We start from the raw sequence: 23,119 nt of genomic DNA, 5'->3' as shown, positions 1-23,119 counted from the left end.
GACTGGATTTGAAATGGATTGACTTGATGAAATGGATTGTTGGCCCTGCACTCACTGTGCTTGACTTGATTTGACCCACAACACCCATGCTAGCATTCCAGAAAGCCCCCCCCCCCCGGCCAGCAATATTGGAATTGGTGCAGAGGTGAAATATTGCGTTGGGGGACCGGCCCTCCTGTGTGAAACTGGGACCCAACGGGTCCCACTTAGTCTAGTAGTTCATAAGTTTGCAATTGACAATAAACTTGGTGGCATTGAGGACAGTGAAGGTGGTTATCCAAGACTACACAAGATCAACTGAGCTGAGGAATGACAAATGGAGTTTAATTTAGATATGTGCGAGGGGTTGCATTTTGGTATAAATCAGGGCAGGATTTACACAGTAAATAGTACAGCCCCGAGAGTGCAGAACAGAGAGACCTAAGGATACAGGTATATGGTTCCTTCAAAGTGACGACACAGGTAGATGATGAAGGTGGCAACTGGCACGTTTGCTTTCATCATCAGAGGATTGAGTACAAGAGTTGGAACATCGTGACACAGCTGTACAAGACGCTGATAGGGCCACATTTGATGCACTGTGTACAGTTCCAGTTTTCCTTCTATAGAAAGAATGTTATTAAACTGGAGAGGATGCAAAAAGATTTACAAAGATGAAACCAGGTCTGGAGGGTTTGAGTTACAAGGAAAGGCTGGATAGGCCGTTATTCTCTATAGGAGTTGAGGGGTAAACGTAGAGGTATGTAAAATCATGAGGGGTATAGATGATGAAGAACGACATTCTTTTCCCCAAAATAGGGGAGTCTAATACTTATAGATCACAGGTTTAAGGTGAGAGGTGAAAGATTTAAAGGGGATTTTGGGTTAACGTTTCGCCTAAATGAAATGAGCTGCCAGAAGACGTGGTAGAGGAGAGGTATAATTGTGACATTTAACAGACACTTGGACAGGTACTTGACAAGTACTAGGAAATGTTTGGAGGGATACGAGCCAAGTGCAGACAAGTACTGTAGTGCAAGCTCAGTTTGGCCACTTGGTCCGCATGGGAAGAGTTGGGCTGAAAAGCTGGCTTCCATTCTGCATAGCTCTAGGACTCTAGATTTCCATTCATAAATACAAAGAAATCATATTGAAAACAGCAATACATGAGAGGTACTACCAGGTACATTTATTGAAAACACATTTAATAATCTTGGTAGAGACAGGAATGTATGCAACTGTTCAACATTGCCACACCTGACATGTCAAATTTATATATATTTGACCCGCTAACATTTTTATTCCAGTGATTTATACATATGTGTAATTTTGAGTACAGTTACATTAGAATAGTGGCAATTAGTGCTTTCCCTTCATCCTAGTCATTTACAACCAATATTAAAACCAACCAAAGGGAAATTAATATCTTTGGTTACAAGGTGCATATTTCACAGAAAATTACTTTCCAGCTGTAAGGCAATCTGAGCAAGCTTTCTTGTACAGAAACTGTATGAAAATCAAAATGTTTAAAATGAAGCAATATTAAAATCAAGACAGTTAAGTCAAATGAGAACAAACATAAGTTTTCTGTGTATTCAGTCCAGTGCATTTTAACTCCTCACAAGGCACACGTTATCCATGGCTTGAAGGATACTGCAAAATGAGAAGTAATAGTTAGTTCAGATGGTTCCTACAAGACTATTAAAATAAGATGAGAGTAAAACAAAATAATAAGAGGGATCAGGGTTGATTCAGGGTCATGAAGCGGAAGAGAGATGCCCAGAAAATGTAGTGCAATTGTCTACATAAATATCCCTCTTGCAAGCAAAACAAGATGCTGCCTTGAGCCAGGGTGATTACATGTCGTTTCCCCAAACTTTCTGCTTTCATTGTTTTATGTGCAGCATTATAATAAAGAATGTTTTCATTTAATTTGTTGGTTGCAAGGTTTTCCAAGCATTTAAAAAGAAAGCATTGCACTTTAATCAATATATAAAGATAAAAATCAGAACACAGAGTATTACCTGGTTACTGAGTAGCCTTCACAGAGATTGACTAAAGCATAAAGTAGTCTCAGTGCATACTCATTCTGGAAAAAAAGGAACGAGCATCATTAATAGAAAGAATAACAATGTATAACATCTTATATGGGAAATTAAGTTAGAATAAATTGTGCACAAAGATTTATTTTAATTCACATGCTCACAGCTACAATATCTTTATTTTTGCTGGCAAAACTTAGAAATTTCTATCAGCTAATCCACTTGGACGAAGGGTCAAGCTGGGAAGTGGAGTTGGTGGTGCAACAGAATTCTACCAAAATATTTTTGGAAGTCTAATATGAATAGGAACATTTTATTGTCACTAGGCACAGTGAGATTCATTGCTTGCATACACAATGTGTACCTACAGCGCAGACAAAGTTAAAGCACGCCGGCTCCCCCTCTACCACTACCCCCACTTCCCAGCTTAGCTTGACCCTTCCACCAATTGGAGTAGCCTACAGATACTTCCATGTTTTGCCACTTTAGGGAACTATTCAAAATCCTGACTAAAATGAAGATAAGCATTAAGGGGCTGTCCCACTGCGGCGACCTAACCCGCGAGTTCAGAAGAGTCGACAACCTCGAGCTGTATCGACCGTCAGCTATGAAACCGCGGGCTGGAACACACACACACACGCACGCGGGGGCTAGGGAAAGCGGGGAGCGTTGTCTGAAATTCGCACCCGCTATGAATAGGAAGGTAAAAGAAGGCTGCACAGTTACGGTAAGTCCTTTAGAGGGAGAGAGAGGGGGGGGGGGGAGAGAAAGAGGGAGGAGACATTTTTAAGAAGTCAGACAACGTTTAATAAAGTTTAGCGGGCATTTTACTTTCCGGTTGGTTTTCCTTGTCCTGAAAACTCCAATGAGCCAATTAAAATGCCCAGTCAGCGAAGGAGATTGCCTACGGCTGCCCTCGACTGCCTGTAACTAAATAGCGACCCCACTCCACTGCACTGCGAGTTAAAAAGAACCATGCCGACCAATTTTTACTTGCGGACATTTTTTCCGCAACCTAGCTGAGGTCGCGAGTATGCGGGAACTTCCCTCGAGCATGATGGAGGGTTCCAGTGACTTCATAGGACCTCCTAGGACCACGTGTCGACCATGCTGCGAGTTTGAGTTGAGGGCAAACTCTTCTAAACTCACACATTAGGTCGCCACAGTGGGACAGCCCTTTAGTACATTTTATTGTGCATTTATATATACAGTATGTTACCCACTCATGATTTTGAGGCTAGTATAATTATGTTATAGCAAGCCAATGATAAATTCAGTTTGTCCTGAATCTACTAACATCATTTCACTGGCAAAAGCTGCTATCATCTAAAATGGCAGCTTTTAAAACATCATAAAAAGCATTTGACTACTCAATGCATTAGACTAAGGTGCGAGTTACTGTCTGCTCCTCTCATCCTTTGTAGCCGATCTCCTCCACTCAAATGGGCCGGCTCATGGTCTTCTCTGGCACGGGATCAGTAGGCAGATTCCCCCTAATCACTGCCTGGTGTTAGCCAGTAATTTACACTGACCTTACTATAATGGATGCGGGCAGTTTGGTGCAAAGTTATCCAGCCCACTATCTTTTTACTGCCATTCCGCACATCATCAACCAAAGAGAATATTCTGGTGGCTATTTTTAATGACAATGACATCTCCAAATCTAGGTCACAACTGGTGCCCCAGCAAAGCAAAGTAACAGGCAGCAAGTTTCATTTTAAAACATAATGTTTCCTTTGTAGTAATTAGTTTATTTACCAGTGGCTTGTGCCAGTTGAAGCAGCGAGTTTTGAAGTGGTAAGTTGCTGTTTGATAACACACGTGATCATGGATCCTACTGCGAGAATTTAAAATCCAATCTGCTTGCTCCACAGATTGGGTAACAATGGAAGCAATCTTCTTCATAGTCTCCTGAATTACCTGTTTCCTCTGCAAGAGAACAAATGCACTGGTCAAGAAATAGTACTATGCAATGACTAAACATTGGTACCTTTATTTAAGGGTGTCTGGGGGAAGCCAAATAATTTCATGCCCATGCATCTAGTGTCAGTGGTAGTGAAATAATTGAAAACAATTCTGGAGAGATTGGACTAATTTACACTAGGAAGGCAGCAATTAATCAAATCCAGCCAGCGTGGCTTTGCTACTCATCCTTACTGGCAGATTTGATTGAATTTTTTTTTTTTAAAGATAAACAGCGTGCATTGATGGTGGCAATGCAGTTAATGTTGCTACTGATCTCCGTACTAATACGGGGTCACAGTTTAAGGACAAGGGGGAAATCTTTTAGGACCGAGATGAAGAAAACATTTTTCACACAGAGAGTGGTGAATCTGTGGAATTCTCAGCCACAGAAGGTAGTTGAGGCCAGTTCATTGGCTATATTTAAAGAGGGAGTTAGATGTGGCCCTTGTGGCTAAAGGGATCAGGGGATATGGAGAGAAGACAGGTGCAGGATACTGAGTTGGATGATCAGCCATGATCATATTGAATGGCGGTGCAGGCTCGAAGGGCCGAATGGCCTACTCCTGCACCTATTTTTTCTATGTTACTGATGATGCAGTACATGGCTTCAGCAAGGCCAAGACAAATTAGATTATGAAAGAAAACTGGCAGGGAACATAAAAACTGACTGCAAAAGTTTTTATAGATATGTGAAGAGAAAGAGATTAGTTAAAACAAATGTAGGTCCCTTGCAGTCAGAAACAGGTGAGTTGATCATGGGGAACAAGGATATGGCGGACCAATTGAATAACTACTTTGGTTCCGTCTTCACTAAGGAAGACATAAATAATCTGCCGGAAATAGCAGGGGACCGCGGGTCAAAGGAGATAGAGGAACTGAGTGAAATCCAGGTTAGTCGGGAAGTGGTGTTGGGTAAATTGAATGGATTAAAGGCCGATAAATCACCAGGGCCAGATAGGCTGCATCCCAGAGTACTTAAGGAAGTAGCTCCAGAAATAGTGGATGCATTAGTGATAATTTTTCAAAACTCTTTAGATTCTGGAGTAGTTCCTGAGGATTGGAGGGTAGCAAACGTAACCCCACTTTTTAAGAAGGGAGGGAGAGAGAAAACGGGGAATTACAGACCAGTTAGTCTAACATCGGTAGTGGGGAAACTGCTAGAGTCAGTTATTAAAGATGGGATAGCACGACATTTGGAAAGTGGTGAAATCATTGGACAAAGTCAGCATGGATTTACGAAAGGTAAATCATGTCTGACGAATCTTATAGAATTTTTCGAGGATGTAACTAGTAGAGTGGATAGGGGAGAACCAGTGGATGTGTTGTATCTGGACTTTCAGAAGGCTTTCGACAAGGTCCCACATAAGAGATTAGTATACAAACTTAAAGCACACGGTATTGGGGGTTCAGTATTGATGTGGATAGAGAACTGGCTGGCAAACAGGAAGCAAAGAGTAGGAGTAAACGGGTCCTTTTCACAATGGCAGGCAGTGACTAGTGGGGTATCGCAAGGCTCAGTGCTGGGACCCCAGCTATTTACAATTTATATTAATGATCTGGATGAGGGAATTGAAGGCAACATCTCCAAGTTTGCGGATGACACTAAGCTGGGGGGCAGTGTTAGCTGTGAGGAGGATGCTAGGAGACTGCAAGGTGACTTGGATAGGCTGGGTGAGTGGGCAAATGTTTGGCAGATGCAGTATAATGTGGATAAATGTGAGGTTATCCATTTTGGTGGCAAAAACATGAAAGCAGACTATTATCTAAATGGTGGCCGACTAGGAAAAGGGGAGATGCAGCGAGACCTGGGTGTCATGGTACACCAGTCATTGAAAGTGGGCATGCAGGTGGAGCAGGCAGTGAAGAAAGCGAATGGTATGTTAGCTTTTATAGCAAAAGGATTTGAGTATAGGAGCAGGGAGGTTCTACTGCAGTTGTACAGGGTCTTGGTGAGACCACACCTCGAGTATTGCGTACAGTTTTGGTCTCCAAATCTGAGGAAGGACATTATAGCCATAGAGGGAGTGCAGAGAAGGTTCACCAGACTGATTCCTGGGATGTCAGGACTTTCATATGAAGAAAGACTGGATAGACTTGGCTTATACTCGCTAGAATTTAGGAGATTGAGAGGGGATCTTATAGAAACGTACAAAATTCTTATGGGGTTGGACAGGCTAGATGCAGGAAGATTGTTCCCGATGTTGGGGAAGTCCAGGACAAGGGGTCACAGCTTAAGGATAAGGGGGAAATCCTTTAGGACCGAGATGAGAAGAAACTTTTTCACACAGAGAGTGGTGAATCTCTGGAACTCTCTGCCACAGAGGGTAGTTGAGGCCAGTTCATTGGCTATATTTAAGAGGGAGTTAGATGTGGCCCTTGTGGCTAAAGGGATCGGGGGTATGGAGAGAAGGCAGGTACGGGATACTGAGTTGGATGATCAGCCATGATCATATTGAATGGCGGTGCAGGCTCGAAGGGCCGAATGGCCTACTCCTGCACCTATTTTCTATGTATCTATGTATGTAAACCCCCACTTGGGAAACTGGTCGAATAAATTAAGAATCCCAGGGATCCAAGGCAATTTGGGAAATTGGATACAATGTAGGGTTAGTAATAGGAGTAAATGTTTATGCTGGTGGATTGTTTGTGTGATTGGAAATAGTATATCATGGGGACCAGTGCAGTGATCTACACTGCTTGTCATATATATTTGCAATGTGAATACGAAATGTAGGCAGCATGAATAGGCCGCTTCTCAACGGGCCACAGCCTAGTCGGATAACAGGCCTGGCTCGCTGTTGTGGTACAACCTCGGCAAAGTCAGTAGATATATTTAATGCAGAGATATAGATTCTCGATTAGTACGGGTGTCAGAGGTTATGGGGAGAAGGCAGGAGAATGTGGTTAGGAGGGATTGAATGGCAGAGTAGACTTGATGGGCCGAGCAGCCTAATTCTGCTTCTCTCACACATGATCTTATGAACCTGGATGAGCACCCAAAATATTGAAGGCTCATTGAAGGGATGACTGTAGGTGGATATTTTATTGTCGGCCTAGATATGGCAGAGCGAATGGCCAGTTTCCGTGACTCTGACTACAACTCGAAATATCCAATTATATTTACTAACGGTGCAAATAAATTTCCAACAGTTTACAAAAGATTGACTGAGAAATAAGGATTGAAAATGCAGGTAGTGGTCAGTAGGTTTAGCCAGCATCAGTCGTGACAGAAGCAATTAAATGTCCAGATTGCCTGTTCCGGCCCACAACTCTCAGTCACTACCTGTACTGTCCACACTAGTGAGGCACAATCTGTCATGAGTGGTAACTAGTGCTCAGGCAGCAGACACTAAGGCCATATTCATGGACTATTACAATGGTCTCCCAACAACTCATGCTATGATAAAGATAGTTATCTCACAACACAACTAATAATCATTATTTCAACAAAAGTCGAAAGAATAACTTAACTAACTTTTTAGTTCAGGTCAGCGAACCATTCAAACGAGTGGGACTTCACTAGATATACTAACAATGGGTGGCATGGTGTTTCAGACCCAATACAAAGAGCATCAGCTCAGTCATTTCTGGAACACCCTTGAATGTGACAATGGTGACACATCATAGAAAATAGGTGCAGGAGGAGGCCATTTGGCCCTTCGAGCCTGCACATCCAAGACTTTTTTCCTGCAGTGCCCAGGCTCAGAAACTGCAACCCTCTGCCACGTGATCTGCTTGCTGGCAATTCCATGACTGATCAGAGTAAATGCCATCCATCAAGCAACCAACACAATAAATTGTAGATACCTACGTAGATTGTAGATAATAAAGAGACTATTACTCATCACAGAAAGAAAAGTAGTTCATGGAATTACCACCAGCAAATTGGTTATGTCAAAAGCATTTAGTTTAGAGATACAGCATGGAAACAGGCCCTTCGGCCCATAGAGTCCGTGCTGACCGGTGATCCCCACACTAGTGCTGTCCTACACACACTAGGGACAATTTTACCAAGCCCGATAGCTTACAAACCTGTACGTCTTTAGAAAGTGGGAAGAAACCAGAGCTCCCTGAGAAAACCCACGAAGGTCACGGGGAGAACGTACAAATAGCGCCCGTAGTCAAGATCGAACCCAGGCAGCTATTCTACCACTGCGCCACCAGTGAGATTTACTCAATCTTAATTTTGGAAAAAATAGAGCCACACTGTGTGGATAACTCTGGTGTATGAATCTCACCTCCAGGTGCACATTAATCTCCGTCAGCAGCTTCTGAGCCAGCACAATGTCATTCGTTGCCATATACCTGCGCTTTAGGATGTCAAGCAGGACATCGGGGCTTGGCACCGCATCCACAATGTCTAGTGGATGCTGCGTCTTGGGCGGTGCTTTCTTAGAACCCTGAAATGCATTCAGTTTCATGTGGGAAAGTGTCTGGGGAAAAGAAAAGAACACGTTTCCATAATCAATCACTAATACCACCATTGATGAGCATTTATTTTCTACCTTCAATTACAATTTTGTTCAATGCCAACATGCTGGATCCAACAAGAAGGTTCCAGTGGTCCAATATCTTCCTCTTTGGACACTTATGACAGAAATTATACATTTAGCCTCAAAGAGAGACTGGATTTTGAAGTTCTAAACTTGCAGTGGAAAATCCATGAAAGAAGAAAGAGTCAAACTGCACAGAAACAGGCCGATTGCCCCATCAAGTCTATACTGACCTTCATCCACCCATTTACACTGACTTTACACTACACATCCTTCAAAGAGCTGTTCATGAGTGGAGGAAACACAAGGAGATAGATAGATGCTCACTGAAGATAAGGAACCCAGAGGACTGACGGTGATGAGGGAATAGTTGAAGCAAATGGAAGAAAATTTAAAGCCACCTCTTTTTAACCAAGTAATTAGCTAAAAAATAAAAACCGTGCTTGTTTCTGCTCACGTCCCGTTCTAAAAGAGTTGGAACAATGCTGTCACTTACCAGATTCCCATACTCTTGCACATGGCTCGTGTTGGTTCTTTTCTTTACAATTTTGAATTGTTGATGCAATGATTCTTTTTTCAGGTCCTCCTGAAAAGATAAAAGGGAATGTGAATGGAATTCCTACAGCATCACCTCCATGCACAAATACATGCCGATTGATTAGATATTTCCTTCATACCTGGTCAGAGTCTTCCATCCACACAACACTGTACACGTCACCCAAATAGGTATCTCGAGCTTCATCATAATAACAGGCATAAGAGGATTCATCTGGATTGGCAGCAGTAGTGGCAAACACTGTGATTAAAAGGTATAGAATTCAATGGACTAAAGAGTAAAATTGTCTAGGAGAATGGTGGCCAAATTTAAAATGTTATGTTTCTTTTTAGTTTAGTTTTAGAGACTCATCGCGGAAACAGGCCCTTCGGACCACCGAGTCCGCGCCGACCAGCGATCCCCGCACATTAACACACTCTAGGGACAATTTTTACACGTACACCAAGCCAATTAACCTACAAACCTGCACGTCTTTGGAGTATGGGAGGAAACGGAAGATCTTGGAGAAAACTCGCGCGATCACGTGGAGAACGTACAAACTCCATACAGACAGCACCCATAGTCAGGATCAAACCCGGGTCCCCAGTGCTGCAAGCACTATAAGGCAGCATCTCCACCACTGCGCTACCCTGCCACCCTTTTTCTCGCAAATAACAATGGAAATTTGTACGGTAAAATGTGCACTTTAATTCTAATACTAAAATCAGTGCACATTGCCACTTTTATTAAACTAATCTTCACAAAAAATTATTGAGATATCCAACTCTTTAAATAACATCAGCTCCATTTATACAATATCTCTATATGTAGAAAATGGTAAGTTATTTCAAAACGCAAAAATCGCCACTAAATATTATACAAAAGTCAGATCAAAGAAGAAAAGGCTGGGAGAATGTAAATGTTTAGAATAACTGCTAGCTACGTTTTTCTTTAAAATATTCAGTGTATTTTTGGCCATTATTTTAGAAATGGATGACAGTGCCGCTGGAAGTCTACACACCAATAGACAAGGGGTAAACTATCAAAGTTAAGTTACATTAACACACGGTGGAGGAGGCAACAGGGCTGAGCTTATGTAGTGTTTTATAAATAAGGAAGGTAGGTCTTACTACCTTGGAGTCGAGCTTTAAACAGGGCAGAGTGTAATTTAGAGAAATTTGAGCTCACAATTTATGAGAAGAGCAGGGCTGGAAAAGTTGACCACAAAAATAGTGAAAACAGGGGGGGAAAAAAGCATGATATCTGCAGAATTATAAAATAAGACATTGACCTCAAGCAGATTCTCTGGATAGAATAAATTTCAAGCCCAGATGAATATCAGAAGATGGAATATTTTCCTCAGTATTGGGTCCTTAGCCTTACTCGGCAATAGATGGTACGACAGGTCATTGGTACAGCAGGACTGAAGATCAGATAACTGTTACAGTAAAGGCCTGTGTGCGTATAAGTGCGCGTGTGCGTGTACTTGCTTGCAAAGAGTCACCACGAATAAAAATAAATAAATACGAGATGGTGATGGTTGAGTTTGAGTGAAGGGACAGACCACAGGAACACTCCTGGGAGAACAGAACACGTTTCTGGATTACTGCAATCTTAAGCATCATTAAAAAAAATAGGCAAATAGAGGCCAAACATCATCAGAAGACAGTGGGAAAATAAACTCTTGCATATAAAACAGAAATACATGGATTCTCATATGGTCCCAAGCTACACTTGGCCCTCCATGTGATATACAGTATGTAACAGTTCTTGATTCGGTCCACTTCCTCTACACTTTTTCTGATGCATAGTACAATGCAGCACCATTACAGTAAGCACTCTACAGAACATAAATATCATTACATTTACTGACAATTTCTATTATATCCTCATTTTCACGTGACTTATTTTTTACTTTTCATTTGTAGATATTTGTCTCATCCTCATAGAGAGGCCAGTGACAAACATCCATTGCAAACACACAGACTTGCACAACTATCTTGACCACCTTGCACTTGCTTGTTCTCTCTCTCTCTCCCTCTCTACATCCCGACATGACTTCATCACAGATCCCCAAATTCTGATCATCCTTCCCCCATTCTCCATCCAACTTTAAAAAGTCTCTCCCCATCTCCTCATTTTCCTAGTACTGAGGAACAGTCCAAGCTGAAACCATCCGGTTTCTCTTTTCACTGATGCAGCCCAAACTGGTGAATGTGTACAGTATAAAATATTCTTAATTCTTATATTCAGCATCTCTGCAGTTTTATAATATTAGAATTATATCAAGAATAGGGTTATTATAGAGGTCTGTAAAAATAAAAGATCTACAGGAACAATATATTTTTTCCATCTTCAATATAGTCAGATTTTAGAAAGTATGGAACATAGCCCTAAACATGTACATCAAAAGCTCATTCAAGAAATTTGGAAAGATAAATTGAAAAATGAAAATCAAGAATCATAAAATTCAAACATGTTATGGAACAAGTTTGAAAACATTCAAATTTGTTCCATAACATTTCAAACATTTTCCTTGCCTACAAGCTATAAAATGTAAGAGTTGCCATACCATTAATATCCTCTGGCAGTTCCACCATCATTGACCCAGACTCACAAGCTTCAATGTAAAGCACCATCTGTGGAAGTAGATTAAAGGGCTATTGAATATCAGCTTCAGCAAACATGATTCATTACATCCCATTAAAACCAGTCAAAGTAGTAGTTAAGGGATAGAAACTAACCAGACCACAGTTTATCTATTCAAGTATCCTGTGCACAGCTGCATAACAGCACAACTATCTGGAAATGTAACTTTGCCACAAGCACCAAAAGCATAATGTGATCATATCTGTGTGCTCTATTCAGCTTCCCAATGAGTACAAGCACACGACTGTTCACATGTGATGTATAGGAAATTAATCCATGCTAACATTTGCTATCTTTTAGTAACACTCATGGAAGGAGATGCATCATGACTGCTTGCACAAATAGATTTTAAAAACAAACTTTAGATTTTCTTTCAAAACTCTCTCCTCATAGTAATAGGTATACAAATGTTACGATGTAGCCCTGAAATTCACCTGTATACAAAGCACCTTTAAACTTTAGTAAAGCAAACCTAACATGTTGATTTTTTTCTTTCATTCCTTTCCCCAGCCTAACAGTCCCCTTGAGATTTTATTTGTCAATACCTTAGAATATTTCTTATGTCTATGCATGTATCTGATAGTCTTCTGTAGCTCATCGACATGAAGCTGAAACAAAAATACACAACCTATTAATGCCAAAATACATTTAGATACTAAAACCAGAACATAGAATAAAATTAGAACACAGGATGTGAAAGTATTTACATGAAAATTGTGTCCCTCTTCTTACATCTGTGCAACAAATACTTCCACGGATAAGACTCTCAAGGTAGTTTGAAAACCCAAACAAGGCTGGAGAGAAAGGCACTTATGACGCAGTAAAGTAATTATTAGAAAAATGCAGTCGCATAAAATAACAGTGCCATGAATGCTGCACGTAATGTCCTAAGATGATGAGCTTGCGGTAGAAACCGAACAGATCACAGTTTGTTTTTGAAGGCAAAAGGACAGGTTAATCCAGACAAAATCAGGGAGCCACAATATCTGGAAATATTAATTTGTTAGAAGCCACAGGACGATGTATAATGCGAGACAACTAAGGGATAGAATTGTGTCCTTTACGGTATGGGCTGCTGGAGCTTGAGATGTTACAGATATGGCGTTCCTCTTCCAAAATTCATTTCCACTAAAGTCCAATGCTACTGAATTTCTGAAGTAGATCCATATGCATCCATTACTACTGTGCATTATGGTACAAACGACCCTGGCACGCACTGTATCCCATTCAATTCAGCTCCCATTCCCACAATCTTTTCCAGTAGCCCTGCATTTTTATATTTATTTTTAACCATTTAAAAAAAATTCTACTTAATTGTATAATAGATTACAGGCAAAGAAAAAGGTAGTGTCAATGCATATACAGAGGCAACAGCAGCTCTGACACTTCAGGTTCCTGTAAGTCACCCGTAACAAGCACTCAATCAAAATAATAAATTGGTTCTTATGGTTAAACAGTATTTTGAGCAATTTAGACAATTGAAGGCCTTCAATTTGTGAATCTAGAACATTGATAAAGTGGAAGTTTAGGCCAAGATACTCACATCATCATTGGGAAAGGCTAGTATTCCATCTGCTCCATGATCAGCAAAATAAATAAATACATGATCTTTGGGGCCACTGCCAAAACAGAAACAAAAGTTATGTCACAACAGAATTCAAAGTTTAAAAAGGACAAATCGCAAAATAGAATCCAATTTTTGCAAGGCAGATTTAAATTAAACAGACAAAATTCTTGAAAATAGTATCTAAGAATTAAGATTACATTTAACCTTCAATTGTGTGAATTAGCACATACAATTAAACTCCAAGAATCTTTGATCGAAACTCCCAATGATTTGGCCCATGCTATCCAATAGCTCAGAACATCGGGCTGCTTTAACAGCTTAGTACTGCCAGTTCTGGATTATTGGAGCTAAACTATTTCCTAATTGAAGTAATTATAAAAAGAAATCAAATGTTAATATACACTGCTCTTTGAATAGACTTGTAGTTCCAAAACTTAACCTGTCCGAACGTTTATTACACAGCTGTGAAAATCCAGCCGAGTAAAAAAAGGCTTGGGAATGAGAAAGCGATCACCATGTTATAAAATTGTTTCATGATTCAATTAGGATATTTAAACTCTCAATGGAACGACATTGAGACAACCAGCATTTTTTTTTTTTTTTTTTAAATATATAAAAGGTTCTTGCACTTATGTGGTGTTCAAAGCATGCTGGTGTTGAAAGTCAGCTTCCGGGAATAAAGTCTAGGCCTTATCAATCTATGTTTGAAGAACTAAATATATAATAGACGTTTCCCATCCTGAAACATTGCCTATCCATGTGCTCCAGAGATGCTGCCCGAGCATTTATGTTCCGTATAATATTACATCTGCAGTTCTTTGTGTTTGCACTTGCCACTGTTACTTGGCTTTTAACAGCATTTATTATCAGAGGCACTGTGATAATAATCGAGTCATGTTTATGTATTTTCCATCTGATGGACAAAAATCAATTTATGGACGTCTGTAAGAATGAAACTCATTCATTATCCAAGGGTGGACTGTAGCGATGAATTAGCTGCCATTACCAAGCAAGTATTTTAGGGGGTTGGACAGGCTAGATGCAGGAAGATTGTTCCTGATGTTGGGGAAGTCCTGAACAAGGGGTCACAGTTTAAGGATAAGGGGGAAATCTTTTAGGACCGAGATGAGGAAAACATTTTTCACACAAAGAGTGGTGAATCTCTGGAACTCTCTGCCACAGAATGTAGTTGAGGCCAGTTCATTGGCTATATTTAGTTAGATGTGGCCTTTGTGGCTAAAGGGATCAGGGGGTATGGAGAGAAGGCAGGTACGGGATACTGAGTTGCATGATCAGCCATGATCATATTGAATGGTGGTGCAGGCTCGAAGGGCTGAATGGCCTACTCCTGCACCTATTTTCTATGTTTCTATGCAAGTATCTTTTTTTCTTTTCACTGAAGTAAACAAAAATTGTGATGGATGTATTTGGATGAACGCTAATGTCCTGGGTGAAATGGAATTTAACCTCCCACACATTGACTCCAAAAATGAAATTCAATTAATACTCCAAGTGTTTATAGTTTGCTGCCCATGATTTATTTATCAAATGTTATTTAATGCACGTGACATATGCAGGTATTTTGCTTAATGGTTCAGTAAAATGCAGCAGACAGAAATGTATATGGCCAATATTAAAATAGCCCTCCATTATAGAGGAATATCACATTTCTACTGCGCGACTGATAAATTGCATGAAGAATTCCTGAAGTCTAATCTGGCAGGACAAGTGGTGCAATATAGCCACTATCTCATAGCTCCAGTGACCTTGGTTTGATCCTCCAGTTCTGTCTGCGTGCAGTTTGCATGTTCTCTGTGACCATGTGGGTTTCCTTGAGTACTTCCAGTTCCCCCACATCCCACAAGTGTACAGGAACTTGTAATGGTTACTGACAATTAACCCGAGGCAAGTATTAGGCTGGAATCAATGGATGTGCAAGAAAGAAGAGGTTATGAGAAATGGGAGAGGGGAAAATAGGGTTGAATGCATTACTCAGAGCAAGTAGAAGTGTGATGGACTGAACACCCTTCTACTTCAAAATTACATGCAACAGGCACTGCCACCATCTTTATATACAGCAAAAGGAGTCAAGTCTATTTTTACATAATGTTCAAATTATGACTGATTAAAATGATCACAACTGTAAACGAAGACACTGTAATTACTCCTATAAAGTGGTGAAAAGCTACTTGCATATCATTGACACAAGTTTAAAACCATCCAAGCCATTACCTTTTTAAAACCTTGCCAGAACCTTTTCCCTTTACAGCTTCTGCATCTCCTCGGAGGACGGCCAAAAAGATTTCTGGGGTCACGTGCTGTACGATAGATATAAAAGATATGGAACGAATGAAAGAACCAACAAACCCGCATTGTACCGACAATCTTCATTGTCCTCAAAATGTTTCACGATCCTTCACAATCCATGAAGGTTTTCACTACTTTAAGAGGGTGGAGAACTTATCCAAAGGACTGACAAAAGAGAAATGGAATTTGTTCTTGGAGTGCTGGCTGCGGGGGCATGTTTTGGCCAGAACACTCACCGGGCATCCGTTTAAGTCCAACTGAGCAAGAAGTCATTTCATAGATTTAATGTCACACCTGATGGTAAAAATAATTACCAGCACCGCAGTACCCCATCACTCCTTAACTGAAATGCCAGCTGATGCAGTCTTCAGCCCACAATCGAGAATTGTTTTCACTGAGCCAAGGTAACACAGCTAGGTAGGAAGAATATTACATCCAAGCAGGATGAACATCACACAAATTGCTTACGAAGGAAATGTGTTCAGTCAAATCAGGATGTCTGTTGGAATACAGATTTGGTGCATAGATGTACCGACCCCATTCTTGAAGGAACACAACTAATGGGACAATACTTTTCCCATGAGGAAAATGAATTCAGTGCAAACCCCAGGAAGGTTGTTCAGATCAGTACTTGCAGAGATCCAAGGGCAAGAGACTGCACGGTTAAGTGAAAAATCCACGTTTATTCACAAACAATTCTGCAATTCCTATCATTCCATGCAGAGTAACTAAGATCTTAATTTCAACTGCAACTATTTTGTCTGAACATGCGAGTTTAAAACAATGAATGATGCTTCAAAATAGCTTGAGTTTTACTGTATGGTGTGATTAAAAGCTGATACTTTGATATGATTAAAGTAATTAACAGTATCATGAGAGATTAAAAATTTAAACTAACAGTGAGAGATTAAATGGTTTCCCCATCACATGTAACTGAAGACTTCAAGTAGAATTCAAAATGGTCACCTCTTGTACGTAATCCTTGACCACACCTTTGTATACATCTGTGCCATTGGGCTGGTTAATAATAATGCCTTTTGTAGGATTCCTGTGCAGTAGGTAAAATAGACACACAGGTGGTTAACTACCATGCATTCAGAAATGAAATTCCTGCAGCATTATTTTACCATACTTACTCATCACTCTGTGCTAAGTCATCAAACATCATGACAATAATGCGATCATCTGGAACACCATGCTGGTGGACAATCTGGTAGGCATGGCACACATCTGCCTGTTAATAGTGCAAATAGCCCTCCGTTAGACAAAAAAAAATGTTGGGACACTTCACAATATAAACAACATAGCATTATAGCTATAGATCAGAAGATAAAACCAAAAGCTTTTTGCCAAATTGGAATGCTCCAAGTGCTGGCACGGGCATGGGCTTCCTACTTCACTAAGAAGTATTAGAAATTAAAGATGCAACCTGAAGCTGACAATGAGGAATTAAGCTGTTTCCCCAACGTATATAATTGAGGATTACTCCCTTACAATCTTCACCCTCAGATGCAAAATAAATTGTATGATTTCTAAATTTGAATCGCCAATACAAGACTAAACTGCTAATTGTAATCACTTTCTCTTTTAGTTTGGTTCTCCAGTGGAGAACGGGACATTGAATTTACCCCAAAGTGAATGGTTTACAGCTTTCAACAAATTTCTACCTCTTGTATGTAATCCTTGGCCACATATATCCTTTGTATATAATCAGACTACCAGAGAGAGAAAAACATTTCATAGTGGCTTTTACAGCTAGCACCATCCAACAAAATATAGTAGTTTTGTGTTCTGACCAGGAGGGCACTTTCAGTTTCCAAATAGTAGCTTTTTTATAACGTTTGCTGTTTTCATATCATTTTATAGATCTACCTCCCAGATTCAATTTAATTGAGGGAATCATTTGTGAGGGAGGACATACACAAAGAACGAGCCTGTTGTAACTGTGAAGCACAGAACACAGCAATAGCCAGAAATATGAAGTAGAGAACACTAGGAAAGCTGCTTATCTGAAATGCTTGAATTCAGTGCCGAGCCCCTTTGATAACCAACCTTTCCAGTTTCTCGCAATTAGCTAACATAAAGATATGCTGAGGATGCTCAGCAGATCTGGCAGCATCTGTGCAGATAGGGTGGTGGGCTGCCCCAGTTGTTGTTTCAGACTGATGACCTCTCATGGCTGGGTCAAGAATCAGGAGAAGACGTTTAAATGTCATATGTTTCAAAATGGAATAGTGAAATTCTTACTTGTTGGGGAAAGGAGAGATCAGCCTGCAGTGTTAGCTCCGTTTCTCTTCTCACAGATGATTCCTGACCTGCTGAGTTACCAGTATTGGCTGTTTTTCTTTCACACTCTCAGCATCACATTTTTTTTTTGCTTTTAAAATCTCGGCTAGTTCTGATGCAAGTTTTTCTTTCTCCACAGGTGCTGCCTGCCCTGCAGGGCTTTGAACATTATCCCTCATTTCAGATTTCCAGCAACTGCTTGTTCTATATCTCAGAATTACAGCAAATTAGTTTCTTGTCTTCTCTCTCCTCTCTTTTCCTATTTGCACCTCACCCAGACAGGTTAGCTGCCTTCAACATTGTCTTCTGGCCAACTCCAGCTGTACCATCCGATCACAAACTAGAAAGCGTTCCTGACCTACTATCTACCTCCTTGGAGACCCTCAGACTATATTGAATCGGACTTTACCTTGCACAAAAGGTTATTCCCTTTATCCTGTAAATATACACTGTGGCCAGCTTGATGGTAATCATGTATGGTCTTTCTGCTCACTGGGTAGCTTGCAACAAAAAAAGCTTTTCAGTGTACCTCGGTACAGGTGACAATAAACACAACTCAAATCAGCCAATTTCTCAGTCCATCCAATCATAAACATTTATTTGACATTCACATTCCTTCCCTTCCTTTTTTTCTGCAAGCTTAAGGATGCCAGCTTTCTAAATGTTCCTATTCCTGATTAACTTGGTTTCTCTCTCCATGAATATTGCTTGCTAAGTATTTGCTGAATTTTCAAACTTTCATTTACTCTACAACAGTAATAATAAGAAATCCTAAGAGATATCAGAAGCAAGTATATTTAAATTCTCACATTGGGGGGGGGGGTCCAATTATGACTCTCTCCCCACAACTACACCCATCAGCACTCAGAGATGCAAGTTTCAGAGATAATTACATCTTAATTAACTACATATCATGACAATGGAAATTACTTGACAACATTTCCTTTATACAGTTTCCTTTATACATTTCAATGAATATTGGCAAGCAGAAATAATTAAAAATACTCAAACATTTATGTATAGGTAAGGTTTAGAGGGATATGGGTCAAATGCAGGCAGATGGAACTGGTGTAGATGGGCACGAGCAAGTTGGGCCGAATGAACTGTTTCCCTGCTCTATGACTCTCTAACTCGTAGTAAGTGTTCAGGGTGACCAAAAATTAGCAGCACGAGAAAGCTACATTTTTCCAAAGTGTTTCCTGAGCTCAAACAAACAAACATTAAGAGTTTGATTACTTAGTACTGAGGTGAGGATTGATCAGTTGCATTGCATTGTCTTAATGGATTCTGGAACATTTTTAGCAAGGAAAGCTAAAAAGAATAAGGTGCCAAAAATAGCATTTTATTTAAAATGTGTCTAATTGTCAGATTCAGGATAAAACTGTGATCGTATGATTTTTGTTTACAAACTTCCTGGTTAAGTTCACATCACTGATTATCTTTATATAAGCTTGTTTTGTACCTGATGCCTGTAGTTATACCAGCCATTTGAGCCAGCAACAAGAACGATCCAATGGTGGCCTCCATTTTCCAGCTCTTCCAGAGGGACATTGAAGGCCTTAACCAGGAACTGGCTCAGTACGAAAAATCCAACCGTCAAGTACTGCATTCTGCTGGTGCCCAGATAACTGCTGATGTTAAAGGAAATAAGAATTACATTTTGCTCACATATTAACAACAATTTTGCATAATGTTACTGATGTAATAATTTCAGGAAAAAGGAAAAATAATTAGCCAAGCAAGATGTTTTAAAATTGGTGAGATTCCTGAGCTTTTGAGTTAGTTCGAAAGTCAGCGGTTTAAAATCACAAAATGTGAAGTAGAGTCATTCCAACAAAACATGAAAATTACAACAAAAAATCCCCCTCCAATTGTGCAAGATTTTACTGTAAACTGTGTACTGTAAATAATTTGTGCGTGTGTGTGTGTGTGTGTGTGTGCGTGTGTGCGTGTGGAGTTGTCTTGTTGCCAGCATTGAGTAAAGCATTAAAGACTTCTCTTGTAAATTGAAGACTCTCAAGTTTTGTGAAGACAACGGACACGAAAGCTTCAAATTTATAAGCAAATTCCAATTTCTGTAACTTCCTGTTCCAAATTACAACTCAAGAACTATAGCTACACATACTAATGGGGAGACAGGTCACACTCTTATAGAGCAGAGGTCTGCAAAACGGCACATCACCAATCCCCTTATGAAATTCCCATGCCACTTCAAGTACTGCAAGCAACACCAAAGCAGACTTACTACAATGAGGCCTCATATGTCCTGGGCCTCCTCTATTGCCAGAGTGAGGAAAAGTACCATCATCCCCCCCCCCCCCCCCCCCCTCCCTTTATTCCCTCTGTCTTTCCTTGTGCCCCATCTGATGTGCATCCATTTTTCCTTCTATTCCTTCCCCCCATCCCTTTCCACCTGTACACACAGGCTTCACATTTCATACCCATTCTTTCTTTATCTCACAGCCTTTTGTCTTCTTCTCACCTGACCTTTACCCATCCATGTCAACCCCCACCCCGCCCACCACCTGTATCCACAGACACATTCCTGACTTTGGCCCATCCAGCCACTCTTCCAGCTGTTCATCTCCTACACAAGAGTTTCCACTGCTCAAGGATGAATATGGAATTCAACAATTTTCACTTAACCAGCTTTTCTCGCTTGCATAAGAATTGATCTTTTCTGACACAGAGTCACACACCTGATCTGCTGAGTATTTCCAGGATTGTCTCAATCAGACTTCCAGTAACGGCATGGTTCCATATTGCACAGAACTAGTCTTGACCTGAAACTTCATCTATTCCTTTCATCCAGAGATGCTGTCTGACCCACTGAGTTACTCCAGCTTTTTGTGTCTATCTTCTTCCACACAACTAGCATGTATCCCTCAAGTTCAAGTTCAAGTTCAAGTTAGTTTATTGTCATGTGTCCCTGTGTAGGACAATGAAATTCTTGCTTTGCTTAAGCACACAGAAAATAGTAGGCATTTACTACAAAACAGATAAATGTGTCCATATACCATGATATAAATATATACACACATGAATAAATAAACTGATTGTGCAAATAACAGAAAGTGGTTGGTAATAATCAGAGTTTTGTCCGAGCCAGGTTTAATAGCCTGATGGCTGAGGGGAAGTAACTATTCCTGAACCTGGTTGTTGCAGTCTCTCTGTTCCTGCCTTCGTTCTGCTTTTGTGTCAGCTGACAATCTTAATCTTCACCCGATTACATATGTCCATTGCCACCCCACCCCCACTAATTTAAAACACACATTTTCTCACCTTTGCAGTTCGAATGAAATCTCCCACCCTCTCACCCCACTGACCCACCCTTCTCCTTCCCTCACATATGTTGTGCCTAGAATAATTTGTATCCCATCTGTGTGGGTTCATACCAAAGTAATGGAATATTGCCCATTTCATCTACACTAAAACTCCAAAATCCTGACACTGTCACGAATTGTGATGCCAGACCGTCTAGACAGTTGCTTGCTATCTCTATTAACATCCAAGACACTACAAAATCAATTATTGGGGATGTCACAAAAGCTGAAAGGGAATGTGAGAAATGGGACCCCTGTGACTTGAAGGGGTCATTTATATAACAAATATCACCCGATGAACCAGGTGCCAAAGTATTGGGATTTTCCATATAGTTGAGAGTGAATATTGGAGTTTTATTGGATCTACAGAAGTGGCAAGCAATCAAGGAAGAAAGAGTGCCGTCTTAAAACAGTTATGCACGCACAAAAGAAAAGAAAAAACGGATGGAATTCTCAAATCAAAAGGCTTGCGGTTATTAAGATTTCAACATAAACCAAGATTTATTTTTAAAGTTGTATGTCAGATACCGGGAATTCAAAGATGAAACCAAAATAAATTTGAAGAGCATGAAGAAATTCTCAAACAAAATTTTAAAAATGCTGTAGATGATCAATATATTCAAATATAGAATAAAATTAAATCCAACAGCCTTCCCTTCTCTCAGTTGCAGGTAGAAATAATTTATCCCAATCTGAAAACTGATTTATAGCAGCAGAGAACATTTGCAACAAAACATCTTATATTCCTTCTAAAGGAGACCCCCCAGATGTCAAGTTCAGATGTCAAGACCCCCCAGATTCCTTCTAGAGGAGACCCCCCAGATGTCAAGTTCAGATGTCAAGACCCCCCAGATTCCTTCTAAAGGAGACCCCCCAGATGTCACGTTCATATCTTTTTATTCGCAAGGAGGAAATGTTTTAAAGCAAACTTTAAAGAGTTGCTACTCTTGCAGAATAGGAACAAAGCAACCATTAAGGGCACATTAAACTTCCCCAAACAACAAACTGATGACACATGTTATTTGTTTTTATTGGCGCTGATGGCGGTATAAATGCCAAGGCAATCCTGCAACCCCTTGTTCTTCAGGCATACTTATAGCCATTTGGAAAAACAGATTAAAAGTCTGATCTGAACTAGGTTGTCTACAATACAACACTATAATGTCCATTTATATATTTTAATTGAAGTCTCTGGAGACACAGGTCAGAATCACAAGTCAGAAGCTCGAATTACACCCGCTGAGTCACGGGTGCCAAATATATAATGCGGGCACCGTCCTTGAGGGCTTCGTTTGATTCGTTTCATTTTCTTGACACGATTGGAGATCTGATCTTCAGGTTCCCAATTAGCAACAGATTTATTTCCCGTTTCGCTTTCCTTACATCGCCTACGGTAATTGAAGCACGCTTCTGTTGTTCATAAACAAAACAACTGGCCTCTTCGTACAACGCACAGCTTCCATTTCTTTACAGTGAATGTGATCGTGGTATTAACCCTGCCCGGTCCGGCAGAGTGAGTGAGCGATCTTACTTACCTTTCCGCCTCTCCTTGCTTTCTCCCCAAGGTCTCCCTCTCTCGCACTGACTGTCAGTGTGCGCAGTCTCAGTTTATGCTCCAGTGAAAGAGGAAATTGCCACTGATTGGCACTTTCATCCTCCATTTAAAGCTTCCCAGCAAATCCCAGCTCAGGGCATTCCCCTGGAATAATATCTGTGTTGTTCTGTTGAAACAATGCGGTGTAGTTTCCGCCACAGTATAACTAAACCTTCTCGTTTTATAATGGCACAGGCTTAAAACAAATCAGAGCAAAGCCATGAAACGGTGAGAGTACTGCATTTTAATCAGGGAACTTCATGATGTAAATGCATGGAAGTTATACATATCGATTCACACTCAATGTCTTCATATAATTCACACTCAATGTTTTCATACTAATTAATTTATTTTCAACTGCTGTTAAAAGTGCCTAACC

The 23,119-nt window shown here is 40.3% G+C and overlaps 1 protein-coding gene across 3 annotated transcripts; it reads right to left on the bottom strand.

Moving 5' to 3' along the window:
- Positions 1-1,142: 1,142 nt before the first annotated feature.
- On the bottom strand, positions 1,143-22,823 carry lgmn (legumain). 3 transcript variants are annotated; one of them, XM_033027753.1, is made up of 14 exons: positions 22,682-22,823; positions 19,286-19,454; positions 16,674-16,771; positions 16,504-16,585; positions 15,463-15,548; positions 13,207-13,282; positions 12,209-12,271; positions 11,587-11,653; positions 9,157-9,275; positions 8,976-9,065; positions 8,225-8,419; positions 3,780-3,950; positions 2,004-2,068; positions 1,143-1,632 (listed from the first exon to the last, which is right to left on the bottom strand). In XM_033027753.1, exons 2-14 carry the CDS (start codon positions 19,430-19,432, stop codon positions 1,590-1,592), a joined length of 1,302 nt encoding a protein of 433 aa, XP_032883644.1. In that variant the 5' UTR covers positions 19,433-19,454; positions 22,682-22,823; the 3' UTR covers positions 1,143-1,589. The 3 variants fall into 3 exon arrangements, with proteins under 3 accessions (XP_032883644.1, XP_032883645.1, XP_032883646.1); XM_033027754.1 differs by having other exon boundaries at positions 19,286-19,451; positions 22,682-22,745; XM_033027755.1 differs by having other exon boundaries at positions 22,678-22,697.
- Between the last annotated feature and the right edge of the window lie 296 nt (positions 22,824-23,119).

Source organism: Amblyraja radiata, chromosome 9 (genome assembly GCF_010909765.2).
Source record: "Amblyraja radiata isolate CabotCenter1 chromosome 9, sAmbRad1.1.pri, whole genome shotgun sequence".
Classification (NCBI taxonomy): Eukaryota; Metazoa; Chordata; class Chondrichthyes; order Rajiformes; family Rajidae; genus Amblyraja; species Amblyraja radiata.
The sequence above is the reverse complement of the archived record's forward strand: the minus strand, read 5'-3'. Positions and strand labels throughout refer to the sequence as shown.

What these genes read in the sequence shown, in the direction of transcription:
- lgmn (XM_033027753.1), bottom strand. Translation starts at nt 19,432, where the DNA reads ATGCAGTACTTGACGGTTGGATTTTTCGTACTGAGCCAGTTCCTGGTT. An exon ending in TCTGGCAAGGTTTTAAAAAG is followed by an intron (nt 13,283 to 15,462) that starts GTAATGGCTTGG and finishes CTGTTTTGGCAG; the next exon opens with TGGCCCCAAAGATCATGTAT. An exon ending in AGATTAATGTGCACCTGGAG is followed by an intron (nt 3,951 to 8,224) that starts GTGAGATTCATA and finishes GTTCTCTTGCAG; the next exon opens with AGGAAACAGGTAATTCAGGA.